Here is a 23,333-nt window from a genome sequence, read left to right as displayed (position 1 = left end):
TGTTAGCCCTATAACTTGGGCAAGTTCCTTAACCTCTGTGCCTCAATTTTCTCATAAAAATTGTACCTACCTGACAGAGTTGTTGTAAGAATTAACTGAAATGATATAGAAAAACTCTTAGGACAATGCCAGGAGCATAATTAACACTATCTAAATGTTTACTATTATTAACCAGCTTAAGAATCCTGAAACAAAATTATAGATGATAGAATATGAGGATGACAAGTAGAGGAATTAAGACTAAGGAATTTATTTTGTTAAGGGGGTGATATCAATTTTGAAAAGCTTAAGGAATTGATAGAGAAAAAATAAACAAGTATGGCTCTTAATAAGGATATGCTGCCTGTAAGAGACTCAATTCAGATAAAAGACAAAAATAGATTGAAAGTGAAAATATGGAAAATGATATCCCATGTAAATAATAGCCAAAAGAGCTCTCTTGGGTCCTCGCTTCCAAAATGACCAAGAAAAGAAGGAACAATTGTCATGCCAAAAAGGGCCATGACCATGTGCAAGCCTATTGACTGTACCGCCTGCACCCGATGTGTGTCCAAGGACAAGGCAAGGCCATTAAGAATTTCATCATTTGAAACATAGTAGAGGCCACAGCCATCAAGGATATTTCTGAAGCAAGTGTCTTCGACACCTATGTGCTTCCCAAGCTGTGTATGAAACTATATTACTGTGAGAGTTGTGCCATGCACAGCAAAGTAGTCAGGAATCACTCTCCTGAAGCCCGGAAGCACCTAACACCCCACACCAATTTAGACTTGTGCATGCTGCCCCACGACCTCCACCTAAGGAACTAAATCCTTAAGGGCTGAAAATAATATTCTCTGGGAAAAAATAAAATGGAAATTATACTTAAAAAAAAATAGTAACCCAAAAGAGAGCTGGTGGCTCTACCAATTTCAGATGAAACAGACTAAGTCAAAGCTGTTATAATAAAGAAAAACATTATACATTAATAAAAGAGTCAATTAATCAAGAAGAATCAACAATTATAAACCAAGTATGCAACCAATTATAAACCAGCTATATGTATCAAACAAAAGAGACCTCAAATGTATAAAGCATACAATGACAGATTGAAGGGAAAAATAGACAACTCCATAATAACAGTTGAGACTTCAATACCCACTTTCAATATAGATAAAACATCTAGATAAAAGATTGATAAGGAAATCAAGAACTTAAACTACTATAAATCTATTAGGCCTAACAGACTCACCCAATAATCGAACATTCCACATAACTGCAGTAGAATATACATTCTTCTCTAGTATTCACGGAACATTTTCTAGGATAGACCATATTTTAGGCCACAAAACAAGTCTCAATAAGTTTTAAAAGACTGAAATCATGCAAAGTATCTTCACTGACACAATGGAAGGAAGCTAGAAATAGAAGAAGGAAGACTGGAAAATTCACAAATATATGAAAATTAAATAATGCACTCTTAAATAACCAGTGGATCAAAGAAGAAATCACAAGGGAAATTAGAAAAATACCTTGAGACAAATTAAAATAAAAATGGAAGCAGTAAAAGGATCAGGGTGGTGGTCAGGGAGGGATGAATAATCAGGACAGGGTTTTTCAGGCCAGTGGAACTATTCTGTATGATATTATAATGGTGGATACATGTCCTTATACATTTGTCAAAACTCCAAAAATGTACGCCAAGAGTGAACCCTAATTTAAACTGTAGACTTTAGATGATAATAATATGTCAATGTAGGTTTATCAGTTGTAACAACTATACCACTCTGATGTGGGATGTTGATAGTGGGGGAGGCTGTGCATGTGTGAGGCTGGGGGATATATGAGAACTCTCTGTACTTTCCACTCAATTTTTCTGTGAACGAAAAGGTGCTGTAATAAATAAAAGCTATTAAACACACACATGCACAAACACACAGTATATCAAAACTTGTGGGATTCAGTGAAAACAGTGCACAGAGGGAAATTTATAGCAGTAAATGCCTACATGTAAAAAGAAGAAATATCTCAAGTCAACTATCTAACTCACATCTTAAGGAAGTAGAAAAACAAAAGCAAACTAAGCCCAAATGTAACAGATGGAAGGAAATTATAAAGATTAAAGCAGAGTTAAATAAAATAGAAAATTGAAAAATTGAGAGAATCAATGAAACAAAAATTAGTTCTTTGAAAAGATCAACAAAATTGACAAATCTTTAGATAAACTGACTAAAATAGAAGAGAGAGAAGACTGAAATTACTAAAATCAGAAACGAAAGAGGTGGGGACATCATTGCTAACTTTATAAAAACAAAAAGTAGTGTAAGAGAATACCACAAATAACTGTAGGCCAACAAAGTGGATAATCTAGATAAAAGGACAAATTACTAAAAATACAAAAACTACCAAAACTGACTCAATAAGAAACAGAAAATCTTAATAGACATATTAATAGACATAAGGAGACTTAATTAGTAATCAAAAACCTCTAACGAAGAAAACCTTGGGACCAGATGTCTTCACTAGTGAATTCTATCAAACACTTTAACAAGAATTAACACCAATTCTTCTCAAACTCTTCCCAAAAACTTAACAGGAGGGAATACTTCTTAACACATTATATGAAGTGAGCATTAGCCTAATACAGAAGCCAGAACAAGACATTACAAGAAGAGAAAACTATAGTTAAAAATCCCTTTTGAATAAAGAGGCAAAAGTCTAAAAAACAAAACCAAACCAGCAAACTGAATTAAGCAGCATATTAAAAGAATTATATACCATAACCAAATGAGACTTATCTCAGGAGTGCAAAGGTGATTTAATACATGAAAGTCAATCAATACACCACATTAATAAGATGAAGGGAAAAAACCATGATCTTCTCAATTGATGCAGAAAAGCACCTGAAAAAATTAATCACTCTTACATGATAAAAGCACTCAAAAAATAGAAGAAATTATCTCATCTTGATAAAGGCCATATATGAAAAACCCACCGCAAACATTATACTCAATGATAAAAGATTGAAAGACTTTTCTCTAAGATTGGGAAGATAACACGATGTTTATTTTTACCATTTCTATTTAACAGCAGTAGAAATTCTATCCAGAGCAATAAGGCAAGGGAAAAAAAAGGCATTCAGATTTGAAAGGAAGAAATAAAATTACCTCTGTTCTCAGATGACTTGATCTTATATGTAGAAACCCTAAAGTATCCACAGAAAATCTGTTAGAGCTAATAAACAAATTCAGCAAAGTTGCAAAATACAAAATCAACACTCGAAGATCAGTTGTATTTCTATATACTGACAACGAACAAACCAAAAAGGAAATCAACAATTCCATTTACAATAGCATCGAAAAGAATAAAATACTTAGGAAAAAATTTAACTGAGGAAACACAAGACTTATGTACTGAAAACTACAAAACACTGCTGAAGGAAATTAGAGAAGACCTACATAAATGGAAAGACATCCATGCTCATGAATTGCAAGACTTAATAATGCTAAAATGACAATACTCCCCATTGTGATCTTGATATTCAATGCAATACCTATCAAAATCACATTAGGTTTCTTTGCAGAAATTGATAATATAATCTTAAAATTCATATGGGAATCCAAGAAGCTACAAATAACTAAAGCAGTATTCAAAAAGAACAAAGTTGGAGGACCAACACTTTCCAGTTTTAAAACTTACTACAAAGCTACAGTAATCAAAACAGTGTAATACTGGTATATGGATACACATATAGAATAATGGAATAGAATTGAGAACTCAGAAATAAACCTCAAATATAGTCAATTGAGTTTTGACAAAGGTGTCAAGAGCATTCAATAGGAAAAGAACAGTCTTTTCAACAAAAGGTGCTGGATAGCCATATGCGAAAGAATAAAATTGGAACGTTACCTTATGCCATATACAAAATTAACTCAAAATAGATCAAAAACCTAAATTTAAGAGCTAAAATTATAAAACACATGGAGGAAAACATAGGAGAATTTGGATTTGGCAATAGTTTCATAAATATTCCACCGCAAGCACAAGCAATAAAAGAAAAATAGATAAACTAGACTTCACCAAAATTAAAACTTTAAGGTGTCAAAGCATACTATCAAGAGAGCGAAAAGGCAACCCATGGAATGGGAGAAAATATTTACAAATCATACATCTAATAAGAGTTTAGTATCCAGAGTACATAAAGAACACCTGCAGTGAGCATCTGTATAGAGGAATGGGAGAGTGGAGATAAAGACAAGTTCCATGCTGTGGGGCATTTTTTTTTTCCCCCCAGAGGATGAGGGAGGAAAGGGGTCTCGACTTTCTCTGGCAGGAAACCCTGTGCCTGGGTCTCAGGAGTCTTGAGTAATGACCAGTGTAGTTTTCTTATGGAAGACTTACTTATCTGGGTGTTTTGGGTCCCTGCAAATGTTCTTGATTTAAATAGCAGTGATGATTGTACAACCTTGTAAATATACTAAAACCACTGAGCTGTAATGCTATGTGAACTATATCTCAATTTTTAAAAAGTGTGTATAGTATTCTTATTTTTAAAATTTGTTCTATGTTTATAGCTATGGTCATATGATAAAGGGGGACACTAATATACATAAGTTTGTGGGGCAGAGTAGCAATTTATTTCCATTTTTAATCAGTATTTTCAGAGTATTTTCTATTTTTAGCTTTTTAGTCTGCCTTTGATACACTATATGGTAGTTGGTTTTCTATTTCATTAACTTCTGCGCTTATCTAGAATTGTAGAGATAATTTGACCTTTGGATGATGTTATATTCCTTCAGAGAGACATTGCTTTTTCTTACGGTAGGCAGTTAGGGTAAAGAAAAATCATCTTAAAAAAAAAAAAATTTCCCTTGGCTTTATTAAGGTGTAACTGACAAAAACAATTGTAATATATTTAAAGTGTACAAAGTGATGATTTGATATATATATACTTTGTGAAATGATTCCCACAATCATGTTAATTAACACGTCCATCACCTCACAGTTACTCTTTTTCGTATATGTGAAAACAAGATCTACTGTCTTAGCAAATGTCATGTATACAATGTATTATTTATTATTAACTATAGTTACCATGCTGTGCATCATTAGATCCTCAGAACTGATTCATCTTACAACTGAAAGTTTTTACCATTTGACCAACCTCTTCCCATTTCACCTATCCCTCAAGACCCTGACAACTACCATTCTACTCTCTGTTTCTGAGTTTGACTTTTTTTTTTTTTTTTAGATTCCTCATGTAACTGATATCATACAGGATTTGTCTTTCTCTCTCTGGCGTATTTCACTTAGCATAATGCCCTCAAGATAAATCCATGTTGTCACAAATGGTAGGATTTTCTTCTTTTTTATGGCTAAACGTTATTCCATTACATACACACACATACACATATATATGTATATATTTATATTCACATTTTCTTTATTCATGATCTGTCATTTGACACTTAGATTGTTTCTTGGCTATTGTGAACAATCCTGCAATAAATACAAGAGTATAGATATTTCTTCAAGATATGACTTTATTTTCTTTGGATATATACCCAGAAGTGGGATTGCTGGATCATATGGTAGTTCTATTTTTAATTTTTTGAGGAACCTCCATACTGTTTTCCATAATGGCTGTACCAATTTACATTGCCACCATAAGTATACAAACATTCTCTTTACTCCGCATCCTCACCATTATTTGTTATTTCTTGTCTTTTTGATAATCAACATCCTAAGAGGTGGGAGGCACTATCTCATTGTGGTTTTGATTTGCATTTCCCTAATAATTAGCGATGTTAGAATCTTTTAGTACACATCTTAGCCATTTGTATATCTTCTTTCGAAAAAAATGTCTGTTCAGGTCCTTTGCCCATTTCTAAAATTGGTTTTGTTTCTTGTTTTTTGCTTGTTTTCTTTTTTTTTTTTGCTATTGAGTTGTATAAATTCCTTATATATTTTGGATATTAACTCCTTATTAGATTTGTAATATGCAAGTATTTGCTCCCATTCTGTACATTGTCTTTTTCATTTTGTTGCCTGTTTCCTTTGCTGTGAAGGAATTTTTAGTTTGATTCAGTCCCACTTGTTCATTTTTACTTTTGTTGCTTTCGGTGTCAAATCCAAAAAATCATCGCCAGGACAAATGTCAAGGAGCTTTTCCCCTATAATTTTTTCTAGGAGTTTTATAGTTTCAGGTCTTATGTTTAAGTCTTTAATCCATTTTTTATCTTGTATAGAGCTTTCTTTCATTCTGGCGACTTTAATCCAATATGGTTTAAGAAAAGAATCCAATTTTATTCTTTTCATGTGGATATCCTATTTTCCCAACACCGTTTATTGAAGGGACTTTCCCTGTTGAGTATTCCTGGCATCTTTCTCGAAAATTAGTTGACTACATATGCGTGGATTTATAATTTTGTGTCCTCTATTCTGTTCCATTCATCTATATGTCTGTTTTTATGCCAATACCATACTCCAATTATAGCTTTGTAATATAGTTTGAAATCAGAAAATGTGATGCCTCCAGCTTTGCTCTTCTCGCTCAAGATTGCTTTAGCTATTCAGGGTCTTTTGTGGTTCCATATGAATTTTAGGATTGTTTTTCTATTTCTGTTAAAAAATGCCATTGGATTTTGATAGGAATTGCATTGAATCTGTAGATAGCTTTGGGTAGTGTGGACATTTTAACGATATTAATTCTTCCCATTCATAACACAGAATATCTTTCCATTTACTGGTGTCTTCTTCCATTTCTTTTGTCAATGTTTTATGGTTTTCAGTGTACAGATCTTTCACCTACCTGGTTAAATATATTCTAAATTATTGTATTATTTTTGGTGCGATTATAAAAGGGAGTCTTTTCTTAATTTCTTTTTCAGAGCCCACCTAGTATTCCTGGCAGGTCTGTCTCTTATTTCAACAGTGTTTGAACGGAAAAGACCAGGCGACTCCCCATCTTCCAGTCTCCTCTCCAGTTGCAACCTCTAGGACCATCTTCTCAGCTATCTTGGGCCTCTGGGACCAGACAACACTGCGTTTGTGGTTAGACCCTTATTGCTGACCAACTGTGAGTTCCCAGATTCATCAGAAATATTCCATCGAGATGAAGGCCACTGTCAACTGACTTGGTCAACCTGCATCTGCCAGCCTCCGATGCCTACCCTTCTTTTGACTTCTATTTCTAGAACAATGGTGTGACTCTGGAGGGTGTAGGCCACTTCTGTGAGAGGTGAAAGGACACTGAGAATCTCTCGAAGATACAAAACAAGTCCGGCTGCCATCTTCCAGGACTTGCAGAAGCTGTCCCAAAATGAAAGGGGTAAAACCCTCCATGCCATAGAAGCTGCCAGGTATGGCTCTGCAGAAGAACCTGAACCAGGCCCTTTTGGATCTGCATGCCCTGGATTCTGCCCACACAGACCCCATCTCTGTGACTTGCTGGAGAGCCACTTCCTAGATGAGGAGGTGAAAAATCATCAAGAATATGGCAGCCATTTGACTAACCTCTGCAGGCTGGCTGGCCCTCAGGCTGGGCTGGGTGAGTATCTCTTCCAAAGGCTCATTCTCAAATATGATAGAAATCTCCAGAACCCAGCAGCCTTTGAAGAGTCCCTCTGCATCTCCATGATGTCAGGGCTTCTGCCTGAGACTCTCTCTGCAGCCAGTAGGCACCTTTTAAACCATCCTGGAGCTCTCTCCCAAATAGTAACAATAAAGCTTTTTGCAGGGGGGGGTGGGGGGAAAGAAAACCTTTTTAGAATAGTTCATTGTTAGTGTATAGATATGGAACTGTTTTTTGAGTGTGGATTTTATATCCTGCAACTTTACTGAATTCACTTATCAATTCTAACAGGGTTTTTTGGTGGAGTCCTTAGGGTTTCCTATAATCTAAAGTCATGTCATCTGAAAACAGAGACGATTTTAAAGGTCGGGGAAGATCATCTTAATTCAATGATTTCAGGACCATTTCACCTTCTTAAAAATTATTGAAGACTCAAAAAGCTATTGTTTATATGGGTATATCTATCAGTATTTTTCATATTATAAGGTTAAAACTGAGAAATTTTAAAAATATTTATTTATGAATACATTTTATAATAACACTAACAAACCTACTACTATATGTCAATTCATTTTTATGAAAAATAATTATGTTTTTAACATTTGTGAAAACAATGAGATGGTTTAACATTATGTAAATTTCTATGTCTGCCTTAAAAAGAGGTCACTGTTTTCTCATATCTGCTTCTTCATTCAAGCTGCTGCCAATGTCGTTTGGTTGAAGTATATGAAGAACCTCCAGCCTCACACAGATACGCAGTTGGAAAAGGGAGGAGTAGATTAACAACCTCTTCAGATATTCGTGAATATAATATTCTTTATTGATATACACTAAACTAGACAAGTGGTAGTTTCTTAAAGATTGGTTGTAATGTGGAATCTGAAACCAAGTCAATGACCTATTTATATGCTGTTAAGTTCAAATCTATTGGTCTATTTTGCACTTCAAATGAATTCTTACCTATGCATGATTTTTTTAACATCACGCATTGGTCATTTGGAAAATGTTGGTTCACTGAATTATGCAGATCTTCCAAATGTTAACACACTTCATTATATAATACCAAAAATAATATTTGGTAACATCACCTCTGATCTTATTGGGAATGTGTTAAATTAGTGGGAAACTGTCAAGCTCAAATTTAAATTTTTTTGGCAACAAATAGTGTCAGTTGTTTTCATCAAAGTGACAGGATTACTTTGTGCATTTTGGAGAAAATGTCTGCCAAATACCCACATCTGGATATTAAAGCTTGTCTCTCAGTCATTCTTTCAAGTAAAAATGATATTCCATGAAAGAAGAGGCTAGTTTAGCTCACAACTCAAACAATTGCATAGGTGCTTTTCCTCAGAACAACCACTGTATTTCCATAAGGAGCAGAAGTGCTTTAGGCATACTTGATATTTTATTGCACAAAATATTAAAAAGGTATGTACTCAAGAGTTCAAAATCAATACAATTTATGATTTTTCCTGCTTAATCCAGGACGCTCTTGAGTGAAACTGGCTTTTTTCTTCTGTTCAGCAAAAGAAATTGTCAACAAGGTAAAGAGACAACCATCTGAATGGGAAAATATATTTGCAAGCAACACCTCCGATAAGGGCCTAATATCCAAAATATACAAAGAACTCATACGACTCAATAACAACTACCAAAAAACAAACGATCCAATCAAAAAATGGGCAGAGGACCTGAACAGACACTTCTCCCTACAGGATATATAAATGGCCTACAAACATATGAAAAGATGCTCAACATCGCTAGCTATTAGGGAAATGCAAATCAAAACCACAATAAGATACCATCTCACACCTGTTAGAATAACTATAATCAACAGGACAAGTAACAACAAATGCTGGAGAGGATGCAGAGAAAAAGGAACCCTCATACACTGCTGGTGAGACTGCAAATTGGTACAGCCACTATGGAAAACAGTATGGAGATTCCTCAAAAAACTAAGAATTGATCTACCATATGATCCAGCGAGCCCACTACTGGGTATTTACCCCAAAGATTTGAAAACCCATATCCAAATATATACAATGGAATATTACTCAGCCATAAGAAGAGATAAAATACTGCCATTTGTAACACAAACTTAATGGTAACCACACACACACAAAATGCCAAACATGGATGGACCTTGAAATAATCATGCTAAGCAAAATAAGCCAAATAGAAAAGTTGAAAATCACATGGTAACACTTATATGTGGGATATAAGCCTAAAAGCAACAAATGAACAGGACAAACAGACTCAGGGACATGGACAATGGACTAGTGGTTACCAGAAGGTAGGGGGTGGGGGAGGAGGGGAGAAGTAGAGGGGTAAAGGGAGTCAAATAGAGGGGATTTGGGGGAGTGCGAAGTGGGTACAGGGGATCAAATATATGGTAGCTGAAGGAAATTGGACTTTGGATGGTAATCACACAATAGAATATATAGATATCAAATGATAATGTACACCTGAAAATTATATAATTGTTAACCAATGTTACCCCAATAAACTCAATAAAAAAATGAATTAAAAAAACACCTGGCTTTTTTTCTTTTTCTTCCTCCTTACCTTTTTTTTTTAACTTGAGTGTGTGGGTGCGTAGTGGTGAAGAAAACAATGATTACAAATGTGGTTTGATGCCATTACTTAGATTCACACCAAGAGGCCAGCAGCTGAATCTTTCATTTATTTTTACACCATCAGTACAGATGTTAATATGCTAAACAAAAAATTAAATTATATCTCAGTATTACCATAAAAATAGTTTTTACCTCCTTGACCCCCCTAAAAACACCTCAGGGATCTGTCTGAAGATTACGCTTTGAGAACCATTTCCTTAACCCAGCCAAGATTTGAACTGATTTGATTGGATGTTAATAGTCTTTGTGAAGGTTGATATAGTTCATGTTTACCCTTATTCCTAAAGTATATTCCCTTGGGGGACCTCACTTAATGCCTAGGCTGTTTTTCAATGTGCCTTCTTCTTGGTAAGCCTTAAACTCCAATTTTTGTTTCCCCAGTGCTAGAATTCTTCTGAAAGATATGCTGAGCTTCCCTTCCCCCCAGCAGCTTCCTTTGAATTGACAAATGCCTTGGTGATGCAAACAATAGCAAATATTAGGCTCATTTCTCTGGGCTTCGCTTCACTCTGGGATCTTGACGTATATGGCAGATTTATTGCAAAAAAAATGGCTGCAATTTTTCATCTGCAACTTTTACAATGTGATTTTTGCTGCTCCTCTCAATAAAGGTAGTGTCTATTTTCCCATCTCTTGAACCTTGGGTATCTTATAGCTTGCTTCAGCCAGTAGAAGACAACAGAAGTATTTCTGGAGCTAGGATTCAGGGGTCTTGCATGCTTCAATTCTGTCTCAGACCCTTGTCTTGGGAATTGCCATGAGAACAAACCCAAGCTACTCTGTTAGAATATGCGAGACTACATGAAGCATAGAGAGGTTGTCTCATCTGGGCCCATCTTAGATCAGCCAACCCGCCTGCTGACTGTAGATACATCAGCTGAGCCTGGCTTGGATCAGGAAAACTGTCCAGTTGACCCATGGACTCATGAGCCACAATAAAATCTTATTATTGTTTTAAACAACTAAGTTTTGGGGTGATTTTGTAACCTGACACTAACCAAGTTTTTTAAAGTATAATGCAGAAAACAACAGGAAGCTGTTCCCAGGTCCCTCCATAGTACCAGCCATAACTGGGTAACATTGACTGAAAGCAGTCTAGCCAACCTGAGTCTGTGCAGTTAGCAATTGAGTGTCCCCCATTGCAGGGATACCCATCCCCCGGTCCGTGGATTGGTACTGGTCCATGACCTGTTAGGAACCGGGGCGCACAGCAGGAGGTGAGCAGTGGGCAAGGGAGCGAAGCTTCATCTGTATTTGCAGTCACTCCCCACCAATAGCATCACAGTCTCAGCTCTACGTCAGATCATCGGGCATTAGATCCTCATAGGAGTGTAAACCCTACTGTGAATTGAGCATGCAAGGGATCTAGGTTGCGCACTCCTTATGAGAGTCTAATGCCTGATGATCTGAGGTGGAGCTGAGGCAGTGATGCTGCCTCTGGGGCGCAGCTGCAAATACAGATTAACATCAGCAGAGAGGTTTGACTGCACAGATACCATAATAAATCAATTCCTTGCAGACTCATCAAAACCCTGTCAGTGAGTGGCATGTGACAAGCTGCATCTGGTGGTAGGCTTTATAGTGGCAAGTGAGTTGATGTACTTCAATTGTACAGCTGCATCTGGTGGCAGGCTTTAAGTCAGAATCCATCACTTATTTTAGTCCAGGCATGGTGTGCCCATTATTTTATTTACCACTTTCATCCATGCCTCCTTCCCACACTGCGCACTTGTCTCAGTGAGTTTTGGTAAGCCCACAAGCTAACCCTAACCAAAATAAGTAAAAAACAAATGTCGCTGGAGAGCTTCTTTGAAAAGGGGGAAAGATCCAATGATGAGACAGCAGAAGACTCTAAGACTGCCAAGAAAAAGAAAGCTGTGTTTAAAAGAAAATACCAAGAGTCTTACTTAAATTACAGATTTATTGCAACAGGTGATTCACATTCTCCAAGCCTGCTTTGTATAATATGTGGTGACCGGCTATCCAGCGAAGCCATGAGACCTTCAAAACTGCTTCACTACATGGAGACCAAGCACTCTGTATTAAAAGACAAGTCTTTTGTTGTTTTTCAAAAGAAAAAAAGGTGAACACGAAAAACGAAAGTAATATTGAAGGCCACCACTTCACCAAATGTGTCTGCACTGAGAGCATCATTCTTAGTGGCTAACTGCATTGCTAAAGCTAAGAAGCCCTTTACTATTGAAGAGTTGATCCTGCCTGCTGCTAAGGACATTTGTTGTGAATTCTAGGAGAGGCTGCAGTTCAAAAGGTAGCACATGTTCTTCTTTCGGCTAGTGCCATAACTAGACAAATTGATGAAATAGCAGAGGATATTGAGGCACGATTGTTAGGATTAATGAATCACCGTGGTAGGCAATCCAGGTTGATGAATCTACCAATGTTAACAACAAGGTAACAATGCTTGTTTTTATGCGATATATTTTTCGGGAGGATGTACCTGAGAATATATTATGTGCACTTTTGTTGCCAAACAACACCACAGCTGCAGAAATATTCAAGTCTTTAGATGATTAAATATCAGGAAAACTGAATTGGTCATTTTGTGTTGGTATATGCACGGATGGTGCAGTTGCCATGACTGAAGGGCTTTCTGGTTTCGCTACTCGGGTCAAAGAGGTTGCTTCTGAATGTGAGTCTATGTACTGTGTCATCCACAGAGAAATGCTGGCTAGCTGAAAAATGTCACCTGAACTTAACAACATTTTGCAGGATGTGATTAAAATTATCAGCCACATTAAAGTGCATACCCTCCCCCCCACACTTTTTTTTAGGCTAGGCAACCCTTGGTTGACTTCACAGATTGCAAGGACCTTGTCAGTTTACAATCCCTTATTTTTTATTTTTTACGCCTACAGTACCTGGTCTTCTTAGGTGGTCTCCCATCCAAGTACTAACCAGGCCTGACCCTGCTTAGCTTCCAAGATCAGATGGGATCGGGCTTGTTCAGGGTGGCATGGCCGTAAAGTGCATGCCCTTAACTCACGTCTGTTCACGCAGCTCTGTGAGGAGATGGACACAGAGCACACACATCTTCTCTTATACATAGAAGTAAGATGGCTTTCTAAAGGTAGATCACTGGCCAGAGGTTTTGAGTTACAAGAGTTGCTCCAGAGATTTCTTTTAGAAAAAGCAGTCACCACTGGCAGCATCACAAAACTTGCTTACCTGTGTGACATATTCAACCTGCTTAACCAACTCAATCTGTCACTTCAGGGGAGAATGACAACTGTGTTCAAATTAGAAGATAAAGCCAAACTGGGATTATTGGGGCGACGAGTGAACTTTGGGATTTTTGGCACATTTCAAACATTAGCAGAGATTTTGAAATAGACCGAGCCAGGCCTTCTTTCTCCCAGCTGGTACACGATCACTTATCTCAGCTTCGAGCATTACTTCCCAACCACAAAAGACCTGCAAACTGGGAAGGAATGGATCCGCGACCCATTTGTGGAAAAGCCAGGCGAATCGATTTTGTCTGTGCTAGAAGAAGATCAACTACTTGAGATCGCAAATGACAGTGGCCTTAAAAGTATGTTTGAGACAACTTCAAATCACCACATGTTCTGGATTAAGATCAAGGCAAAATATCCTGAGATTGCCACAAAAGCACTGAAAAACCTGCTTCCATTTCCAACATCCTACTTTTGTGAAACAGGGTTTTCTGCAGTGACAGCAACCAAAACGAGATTACAGAGTAGACTAGACATAAGCAACACACTTCGGGTGTCACTGTCTCCTGTCACCCCCAGATGGGACTGTCTATTTGTAAAAGAACAAGCTTAGGGCTCTCACTGATTCTGCATTATAGTGAGTTGTGTAATTATTTCATTACGTATTACAGTGTAATAACAGAAATAAAGTGCTCGATAACTGTAATGCGCTTGAATTATCCAGAAAACATCCTCCCCACCCCGTCCATGGAAAAATTTTCTTCCATGAAACTGGTCTCTGGTGCCAAAAAGGTGGGGACTGCTGCTGCAAACACAATTACATGATCTTAGAATTGTTAATATTTGGCAGTGAAAACTCCCCTCTTGGCCTTTTTTTTTTTTTTTTGGTCAAGGTTCTTACTCTGATGCTTATTTTTTCCTCCAGATGATCTTTAAAATAATTTTGTCCAGTTTTCAAAAAATTCTATCGAGATTTTGATTGGAACCATTTTAAAACTCCAAATGAATTTGGAAAAGATTGATATTACGACAGTATCGAAATCATAGCTTCTTCTTCAGGCATGTCGTGTGATTTAAATTTATTCACATTAGCTTTTATTATTCCTTAATAAAGTCTGTCTTGCTCTTCAGGGATGTCATCTTCTCATTTCCTTTCCTTATTTTTCTATTTCTTGGAAAATAGTGAGAAAACTAGATTTGAATCCCTACTATGACCTGCCAATAAGATGCTTTTACAATGTTTTTTTTTTCTTTCTACTCTTAAGTAATATTTTCATAGCTATGCTGAAATGGGGTATAGTCTGTATTTTATTTGAGGGAACTGAAATGGGAGAAGACAGGAAAATAACTTAGTATGAACTGTGGCTGAGAGGAGGTTCAGGATTCTACCTAAGTTGGTACCGCAGGTGTTGAAAATCTGTTAAACTCTGGGCTATTTTCAGGGCCCTTGTCAGGGGTCTCTGTCCTTACGAATATATCTGAACGAAGTTTCTCCAGACTTTGTAGCTCTGGCCGGCCTCTGAGACCCATTCCCTTCCCCATCTAGCCAGCTAGTGGCATCAGCAGTGGTTGAGGCAAGATTTCTGTTCCATTGTTCTCTCTGTAGTAGTAACTCTTAGCACTTTACTTTAGAACTATAGCTCTGTCCAATTTCTGTCCCTTTCATCTATTTCTCCTCAATGGCAAATTAATTCTTAGCAAACAGCACTTTGAGTGTCTTACCTCCCTTCAGGTCAAAGTCCTTAACTCTGTAAAAATGTTTATGCAATAATAGAAAAAAATCAAGATATAAAATGTTTAGATAATGTGAATGATTGCTCATCATGTACCAAACACCATTTGGGTAGAGTGGTAAAGGGGCCATAGTCCATCCTCAAAGAATTTATGTAGTTGGGAAGGCTGACAAGCAAACAGACAATTTCAACTCAATTGGGAAAATTATAAGATTATATTTATGTATTCTAAGATATATAAGTACACACATATGTATACAGAAAAGAATTAAAACAGAAATGCTCCATTTTATTTTTTTAATTAATTATTTTTATGGTGACATTGGTTAACGAAATCGGATAAGTTTCAGCTGTACATTTTAACGGTAAGGCATATATATATTTACATTGAATATTCACCTCCCACAGTTAGATTTCTTTCTGTCACCACATATTTGACCCCTTTTACCCTGTCTACCTCCCCCCGCTCCCTATCCTCTGATAACCATGAGTCTATTGTCCATGTCCATGAGTGAAATGCTTCATTTTAAGTGACAATCTTCAGCTGGCCTTTAAAACTTTTTGATCTTTTCCAAGTTTACACTAATGATAATGTATAACTTGAACAATAGAAAAAAATTTAAAGTTAAACATATATGGGGCTCCCACTGGCCAAATGTGGGACAGTTTGAGCATTAATATAAGTAATGGTAGGCACAGATTACAACACATCGAATACAATGACACCAATTTTTTTAAAGAGGAGAGGGTGAGAGGGACAAACTCTTTATAGAAGAATACCAACTTGCAAATATAGAAGGAATAATAGACTGAAAAAATCTGCATTTATAATCACCATAATGATCAACAACAAATGATTCAGGCAAGAATAATTGATGGATGCTAAAACCACTGAGTGAAAGATTGCTAGAACAAGATATTTCTGCAGTATCAAAGGATGGTCCTATAAATTGCTAATTACAAAGAGGAAAAGGAACTCATAGTATAGAAATCAAGTGGACACTATTTTAACTAACTGACTAAACTTATCACATACCTTCTGGTGTGGTACACTGAGAAGGACACACCATCATCTATACAGTACTTCTGCTACAATGGTTTGTGTGATCCTTACTGCAAAAACGATCTAACAAGTCCGTATTGAGGAACATTCTGTGAAACAACTGACCTAGACTCTTGAAAAATATAAAAGTCGTGAAATTTTTTTCTTTTTTAAATGGGAAACTGCTTCCTCTTTACTTAGGCCTTAGGAAGAAAACTAATTTTGATCACATATTACCTTTTTTAAAAATCTAGTTTTACATAGATTTTTTACAAATAGTGCTCGCTTTGGCAGCACATATACTTAAATTAAAACTAAATGATGAAATAATTTCTTCTGTAAAAATTGGACAAATTTTATCAAAAATATAACATACAATGTAATTCAAATTATATAAAGACTTCCTGGGATTATAACATTCCAAATGTATGACAGTTACAACTCCATCCTAACAGATGAGAAAGTATTTGTTCTCATGTTATTTTGCTTCAAAGAGAAGAACTGAGTCAGTAAGGGAAAATTAAGTACATAATCTATGTCAACATTAATTTAGATTGTTATTGCTAGTAGAAATATTCATGCTGAATAGCACTACTACAACAAAGTATAATAAAATAATATTTTTAATGAACATATCACAGTATCAGATAAACTTTTCATAAGAGAAAAATATGGAGGAACAACAAAAAAAATGAAACAGCTACCACAAACAAAAAATACTGTCTCCCTCATAACTGTATTTGAAGGAGTAAAAACATAGTACCAGTGGTTTGATAGTGCCTATATGAAAGGAAATTGAGTATTGTGTTTTATTTCTTACTTTACACAACTTTCTCTTTATAAAAATGGTTATAGTCATGCTCCTAAAAGTGTAACCCACAGTATCTGAAAGCAAACATTCTTTGTAATTATTTAAAAGGGCCTTTAAAAAAGTTACAATACAAAAATCTGTGCTCTGTGAGCAGTCCTGCACAGTGCATCATAACAATAGGCTTACTTTTAAAACAAAGGCTAAGTGGGAAAAATGAACCACTGATTTAACAAACATCATTTTATAGTTGCTTTTTGCATCTTTTTTTGTTTTGGGATCCCCTACTTCATCAGGTGCTCTGTAACTTGGAGTTCTTCAGCAGATTCTTCTTTCTGACTGCAAATTACTTTAAGAGTCATCTGGACTTTGAGGATCAAATGAATCATCATCATCATCATCATCACCACCATCATCACCACCATCATCTACAAACACATCACCTACTCTGTCATGATCTTCTACCTCATTGAAGCTGAGTCTACAATGTCATCGATATCTTCCTGATAATTTACTATCTATACTTGCCGATATTGAGACTCCAGTTGTTCATTAATTTTCTTGTCTTCTTCCCCTAAAACCTTTGCCTTCCAATTGCTAGATCCAAGGTCTAGGAGAAGCTGAATGTTTCAACCCTGTGTGGATGGAACTCCCTGTCAGAATTCATCATTTTGGGAACCCCGACTGGAAATGCTGAACCCACTCTCCACTCTCTCCGTTCTGCAGTCAATCACCAGCCCAAGCAGAGCCACTCCAGAACGCTGCATGAAAGATCTCAAAATGGGATTATAAGAGAGTAAAGAATTATGATAACTATGTGCAATGTATAATCTTTAATTGGATTCTAGATTTTTAAAAATCTCTAAAAGACATCCTTGGAAAAATTTGAGACATTTAAATATGGAGTATATATTAACAAATACATTTCTTGAGTGTGAGAATTGTATTGTTATGTAGAATAATATCCTTGTTTTTAGGACAATACAGGCCGAAATATATAGGTGTAAAGTTTCACAATGTCAGCAACTAACTTTCAAAATTATAACAATGAATAATGTATACTTATACAATGATATTAGGAAAATGCATTAAATATTAACATTCAAGAGGTGAAGAATATTCTTGCAACTTTTCACTAGGTTTGAAAATTTACAAAATAAAATGATAGGAAAGTTAACTTCATCTAGGTGATGGTTACAGGGGCACAAACATACTTTAAAAAAATCACTGAATTGTAAACTTAAAATTTGTGCTTTTTTTTGTATTTTACTGTATGTATATTATGCTTTAAAATAAGTTAGAGAAAACAACTTAAATGGCTGTCTATTAGGTAAAATAGGAATTCTATGGTCTAGTATGGTCTTGGAAAAGCTCATTTTCCCGGTCCTCTGATCTACCTCCATGAAAGCGCAAGGCCTGATACACTGTGGGCTCTGGCTCATTAGATACCTGTTGAATTATGAAGTTGTCCCCTTTTATCTCACTTCCATCTCTTTCCTTCCCTGACCATCTTCTCACTCTAAAAGATCTTCGCTTTCAACTTTGGAGCACTTAAAATTCTTTCATCAATTCTCTGGAGAGTTCTCTGAAAGCGATTATCTAAAATTTCTGAATTCCTATCTAAATCTATTGAGTTCCGACAACGAACCTGAGTCTGGTAAGAAACGGACTCATGGAGATTACCCGAGGTCACACTCTTAGGATGTAGTGGGCCCCTGATTAGAATTTAAGGTTTACTCTGGGCCAGGTACTTTAACTACTTCGCCTAGTTTGTTTTAACTGTCCCCAACAGTCTGACCACAAGTTAAATGTTCAAATTGTGCTTATTGAGGACTGCATTAATTTCTTACAGAAAATACTGTGTTCTCCTACTAGACCTTTCCCAGACTGTGAACAACTCGGGAACAGTGATTGGTACCAGGAGGCACTCACTAAAAACTGGCTTGTTGAAGGCCGTCAGTTAAGAAGGGAACACACAAAACCAGCCACTAAAGGGCGCTCTCTCGCCCAAGCGCCAACGTAATGCAAAGGGTTAAGTCTAAATCCTTGGGGGTGCACTTGCCTTCCGGCGACGCGGAGACGGAGGCGGAGGCCCCGCCCCACCTAGGGCGCATGCGCACAAGACAGCTGGCAGCGCCCAACCCTGTGGCGGCTCCAGCTTCATTTCAGGTAGAGGAAGGTGTGCGGGGGAGGGGCTTCTCCTGAGGGCAGGGCTGGAGGGGAAGTCTGAGGTCCTGGGTTTTCTTTGGTGGAGCCTCAACGAAGGTTGCCCCCACTTCTGATACAACCCGAATCTGTTCCTGCGGCTGCTCCTTCTGGAGTGGGGGGCAATTTTGGGGTCTGGGGACCAAGGCACTGCCCGTGACCAGCCCATGCCTGCTTGTTTTTGTCACTTTTCAGTCCTGTATCTCCGCACCAATCCAGCTCTTGCACTCGTGCTCCGATCAGTTCCAAGCCCGAGGCTGGTGTTCTGGGTAGCTTGAGGGCACGGAGTTGGGCAGATTCCGAGAACCCGCCGCCTCTCTCCCTCCTCTCCCTTCTCGCCGCCGGGCCCCACCATGTCTGGCTGAGCCACTCGGCGCCTGAAGCGGGGCCTCCAGGAGACTACGTGTGATCTTCTGCTCGGCTCGCGCCTACGCCTTCTGCTCCATTTGCTTTCCCAGCCGAGCGGAAAAGCCGGGGGAACATGTTGCCCGGGCCCTGGGAAGCAGGGCGGTTGGGCACTGACCCCTAAAGTCTGTGGGTACGTCTTCTCGCTCGCAGGCAGTCCAGTCACCCACCCTGCAACCCCTAGTCAGCCAGACGGGAGCCCGCACTGATGTCACAGGGTAAAAGGAACCAAAGGCAACTGAGTGACCCTAGCACAACCCCTGCCCTTGTGGGGCTTTCAGTGTGACACTATGGGTCCTGAACTGGGAAGTTCCCCCTTTCTTACAATTTTGCAACTATCAGTAAAAATTTACACCCCAGTGGGTACTAAGATTGAGAGTTACAGGGCTTGAGGTCAGCTCTAGAAGACTTGGAAGTGGGGTTTTTAGGATACGTGTAGAAACTAACCCAGCACTAGTGCAGTGCCTGGCAACCAGTATACCCTCAATAAACCTTCCTTGAATGAATAAGGAAGTGACAGAGAGCAGGGCTAGAGAGGCAGCTCTACTCATCCCACCCTTGCCTCCCCTGGGTTCATGCAGACAAAAGTAATTAGGTTGAGCCTTTAATCACAGCTGATTTCACAGGCGGGCCAACAAGGAAGAGGAGGGAAAGGCAGAAATCCTGGGGACACAAGATGCTGGCCTGGCTCACAGACACTGCCTCCCTCTGGGACCCTCTCCAGCCCCCACAGCTCTGCCATCAATAATCTGTTTTCTTGTCGCCCTCAGGACACTGGGTTCCCTAGGAGCCGCCCCAGGCTTAATGATTGTCCAGAAGGTGGCTATAAAGGGAGCTTGAGAGGCTGGGTGGAGGAGGGAGCAGAAAAAGCCTACCTCAGCAGATCTAGGCACAGAGAGCCACAAGCAGGAGCTGTGGTCAGAGGCTCCGTGTCCTGGCCAGTAGGGCCTGCTGGCTTCCACCATGGTGGCCCGAGGCTATGGCTATTATCGCATTGTGATCTTCTCGGCCATGTTCGGAGGCTACAGCTTGTATTACTTCAACCGCAAGACCTTCTCTTTTGTCATGCCGTCTTTGGTGGAGGAGATCCCCCTGGACAAGGATGACTTGGGTGAGCCGTGGAAGAGCAGGGTGGTGGGCCCAGGGGCATAGGACCAGCAGGATAAGATGGGTTTTTGTGGCAGTGTGGTGTGTACAGGCATGTCAAGTGTGTGGAGTGTCTGCACAACAGAGGCTGGGGTACAGTCTCCATGTGCCAGATGAAGAGGCTCTGTGATCCATGTACATGGTTGTGGGTGAAGGATTCTGGAGTATGATCCATATATATCTGAGGAGGGTTGCTTATCTGATGTGTCTGTGTGTGCCTGTGACCCACATGTATCCCCAGAGGCACTGTTTATGCTGAGAATATTTAGGGAGGTTCTGAGTAGTTTCCACATCTATGTGGGTACATGCTAAGATCTCAGGGTGCATGCTGGTCCCTGACATCGCGAGCGCTGGGGACTGGGGAGTTGGCACAATGACTTCATATGGCCTAGCAGGAGGAATAAGGTCCCTGACTCCAAATCTAAGCCCTTTGTCCCATGTTCAAAGGTGGGGCAACAGAACTGCCAGAGGCCCTGGGTTGGCATCCAGCGTGAGGGGGAAATCAGGCATATGTAAATCCCAGGGAGGGGAGCTGCTCTGTCCTGCTTCCTTCTTGCCCCCTGACAGCTGTGACTGGAACTCTCCAAGAGGCTGAAAAGTCATGGGTCAGCCTGGGGCTAATGCTGATGGTGAGGCAGGAGGAGTAGTAGGGCTCCCTGAACAAGTATCATTGGATTCCAGTACAGTCTCCTCCTATTCCTCATGAAAGGAAGCTGTCTCACACTGCCAGGCACCTCTGCCCACCTGACCCCATGCTTCCTCCACCCCTTGTGTGCTTTTGCCCTGGCCCCTAACCCCCTCTGGTACCTAACAGATGTCCTTTGCTCCTCTCCCCTGCAGGGCTCATCACTAGCAGCCAGTCTGCAGCTTATGCCATCAGCAAGTTTGTGAGCGGAGTACTTTCTGACCAGATGAGTGCTCGCTGGCTCTTCTCTTCTGGGTTGCTCCTGGTTGGCCTGGTCAATGTAGTCTTTTCCTGGAGCTCCACAGTGCCTGTCTTCGCTGCTCTCTGGTTCCTCAATGGCCTGGCACAGGGGCTGGGCTGGCCCCCTTGTGGGAAGGTCCTGCGGAAGGTGAGTGTCTGCTCCCAAGAAGCCTGTTTAGAATGGCCTAGACCAGTGGTCCCCAACCTTTTTGGCACCAGGGACTGGTGCTCTTATGAGAATCTAATGCCTGATGATCTGAGGTGGAGCTGAGATAGTGACGCTAGTGCTGGGGAGCAGCTGCAAGTACAGATGAAGCTTTGCTTGCTCACCTACCACTCACTTCCTGCTGTGTGGCCTGTTTTCTAACAGGCCACGGACCAGTACCTATCTGTGACCTAGGGGTTGGGGACCCCATGCCTAGAGGATACCTGAAGAGCATGTGGAACCACCGGCACCTCCACCCCCAACCCAGAGCAGGTTCCTCAGGAGTCCCAGTCCAGATCCTATTGCTTGTCAAGATATTTTAGGAGCCTGAACACAGTGGGATCAGGTGGCAGATGAGGGAAATGGCCTTGCCAAGAAGTGCCCTCTCCTTCATCTTTGTAATGTGAGATTCTGAGTCTGCCCCACTTGATCCCCTCCTTCAACATGGACTGTAGGCTGGGCACCTACTCTGTCTCCCTCTGCCCCACAGTGGTTTGAGCCATCTCAGTTTGGCACTTGGTGGGCCATCCTGTCAACCAGCATGAACCTGGCTGGAGGACTGGGCCCTATTCTGGCAACCATCCTCGCCCAGAGCTATAGCTGGCGCAGCACGCTGGCCCTGTCTGGGGCACTGTGCGTGGTTGTTTCCTTCCTCTGTCTCCTGCTCATCTACAATGAACCTGTTGATGTTGGACTCCGAAACCTGGACTCTCCCCCCTCCAATGGCAAGAAGGGTGAGCACCCACGTAAGCTGACCACTTGGCAGCTTTCATCATTCATTTGGCAGACTTTCATTGAGGACTGGCTGTATGCCTGGCCCTGTCCTAGCCAATGGATGTAGGGGGACGGTGGTGATGGAAAGTGGGTTGGGAGTAGATAAAACTCAATCCCAAGAGATAGTACCAGACAAGTGGCAGAGCCAACAAATTCTATGATCCATATTATATTCTGGTCCTTCCTTACAACAGAGCCAGACTTCCCTGTCCTAGACTGCATCCTAAGCCTAAGTGGCTTGTGCGCCTTCCTCCATCCACCCTGGTCCTCAGTATCTTTTTCATTTGTTGAGGTTTACAATGGAGGGGAAAGGGCAGAGCAGTGGCTGAGGGACTACCTCTCTGACTGTTTAGGTGGACTCTGCTCCTGGGGCTGGTTAATGAGTGGTGGGGGCTCAATGGGGGTAGGGCAGCAGAAGGAGAACCTGAGGCCTGGCTTCCTCCCACCCCAGGCTCCTTGAAGGAGGAGAGTACCTTACAGGAGCTACTTCTGTCTCCCTACCTGTGGATACTCTCCACTGGCTACCTTGTGGTGTTTGGAGTAAAGACCTGCTGTACTGACTGGGGCCAGTTCTTCCTTATCCAGGAGAAAGGACAGTCAGCCCTCGTGGGTAAGATGAGTGTTGGGACAAGGGTGGGCATAGGGAGCAGGAATCAATGCAGGGGATGGAACATTCAGGCCCATTTCCTTTTATCCTCTTTCTTCTTTCCC

General features: G+C 39.8%; 1 protein-coding gene and 2 pseudogenes across 1 annotated transcript in view; 2 read left to right on the top strand and 1 right to left on the bottom strand.

Annotated features, from left to right (window-relative positions):
• Positions 1-458: 458 nt before the first annotated feature.
• On the top strand, positions 459-817 carry LOC102898430 (annotated as a pseudogene).
• Positions 818-13,055: 12,238 nt separating this feature from the next.
• On the bottom strand, positions 13,056-13,174 carry LOC112480303 (annotated as a pseudogene).
• Positions 13,175-19,067: 5,893 nt separating this feature from the next.
• Positions 19,068-23,333, top strand: part of SLC37A4 (solute carrier family 37 member 4) — a 10,626-nt gene continuing 6,360 nt past the window's right edge. The window contains exons 1-5 of the mRNA XM_025047323.1: positions 19,068-19,131; positions 19,363-20,683; positions 21,559-21,791; positions 22,339-22,582; positions 23,074-23,232. Coding sequence (XP_024903091.1) covers positions 20,536-20,683; positions 21,559-21,791; positions 22,339-22,582; positions 23,074-23,232 — 784 coding nt within the window. The 5' untranslated portion in view covers positions 19,068-19,131; positions 19,363-20,535. The remainder of the gene's footprint in view (positions 19,132-19,362; positions 20,684-21,558; positions 21,792-22,338; positions 22,583-23,073; positions 23,233-23,333) is intronic.

The sequence above is a fragment of the Pteropus alecto genome, unplaced genomic scaffold, assembly GCF_000325575.1.
Source record: "Pteropus alecto unplaced genomic scaffold, ASM32557v1 scaffold215, whole genome shotgun sequence".
Taxonomy (NCBI): Eukaryota; Metazoa; Chordata; class Mammalia; order Chiroptera; family Pteropodidae; genus Pteropus; species Pteropus alecto.
Note: the sequence above shows the minus strand (reverse complement) of the source record. Positions and strands in the feature narration are given on the sequence as shown.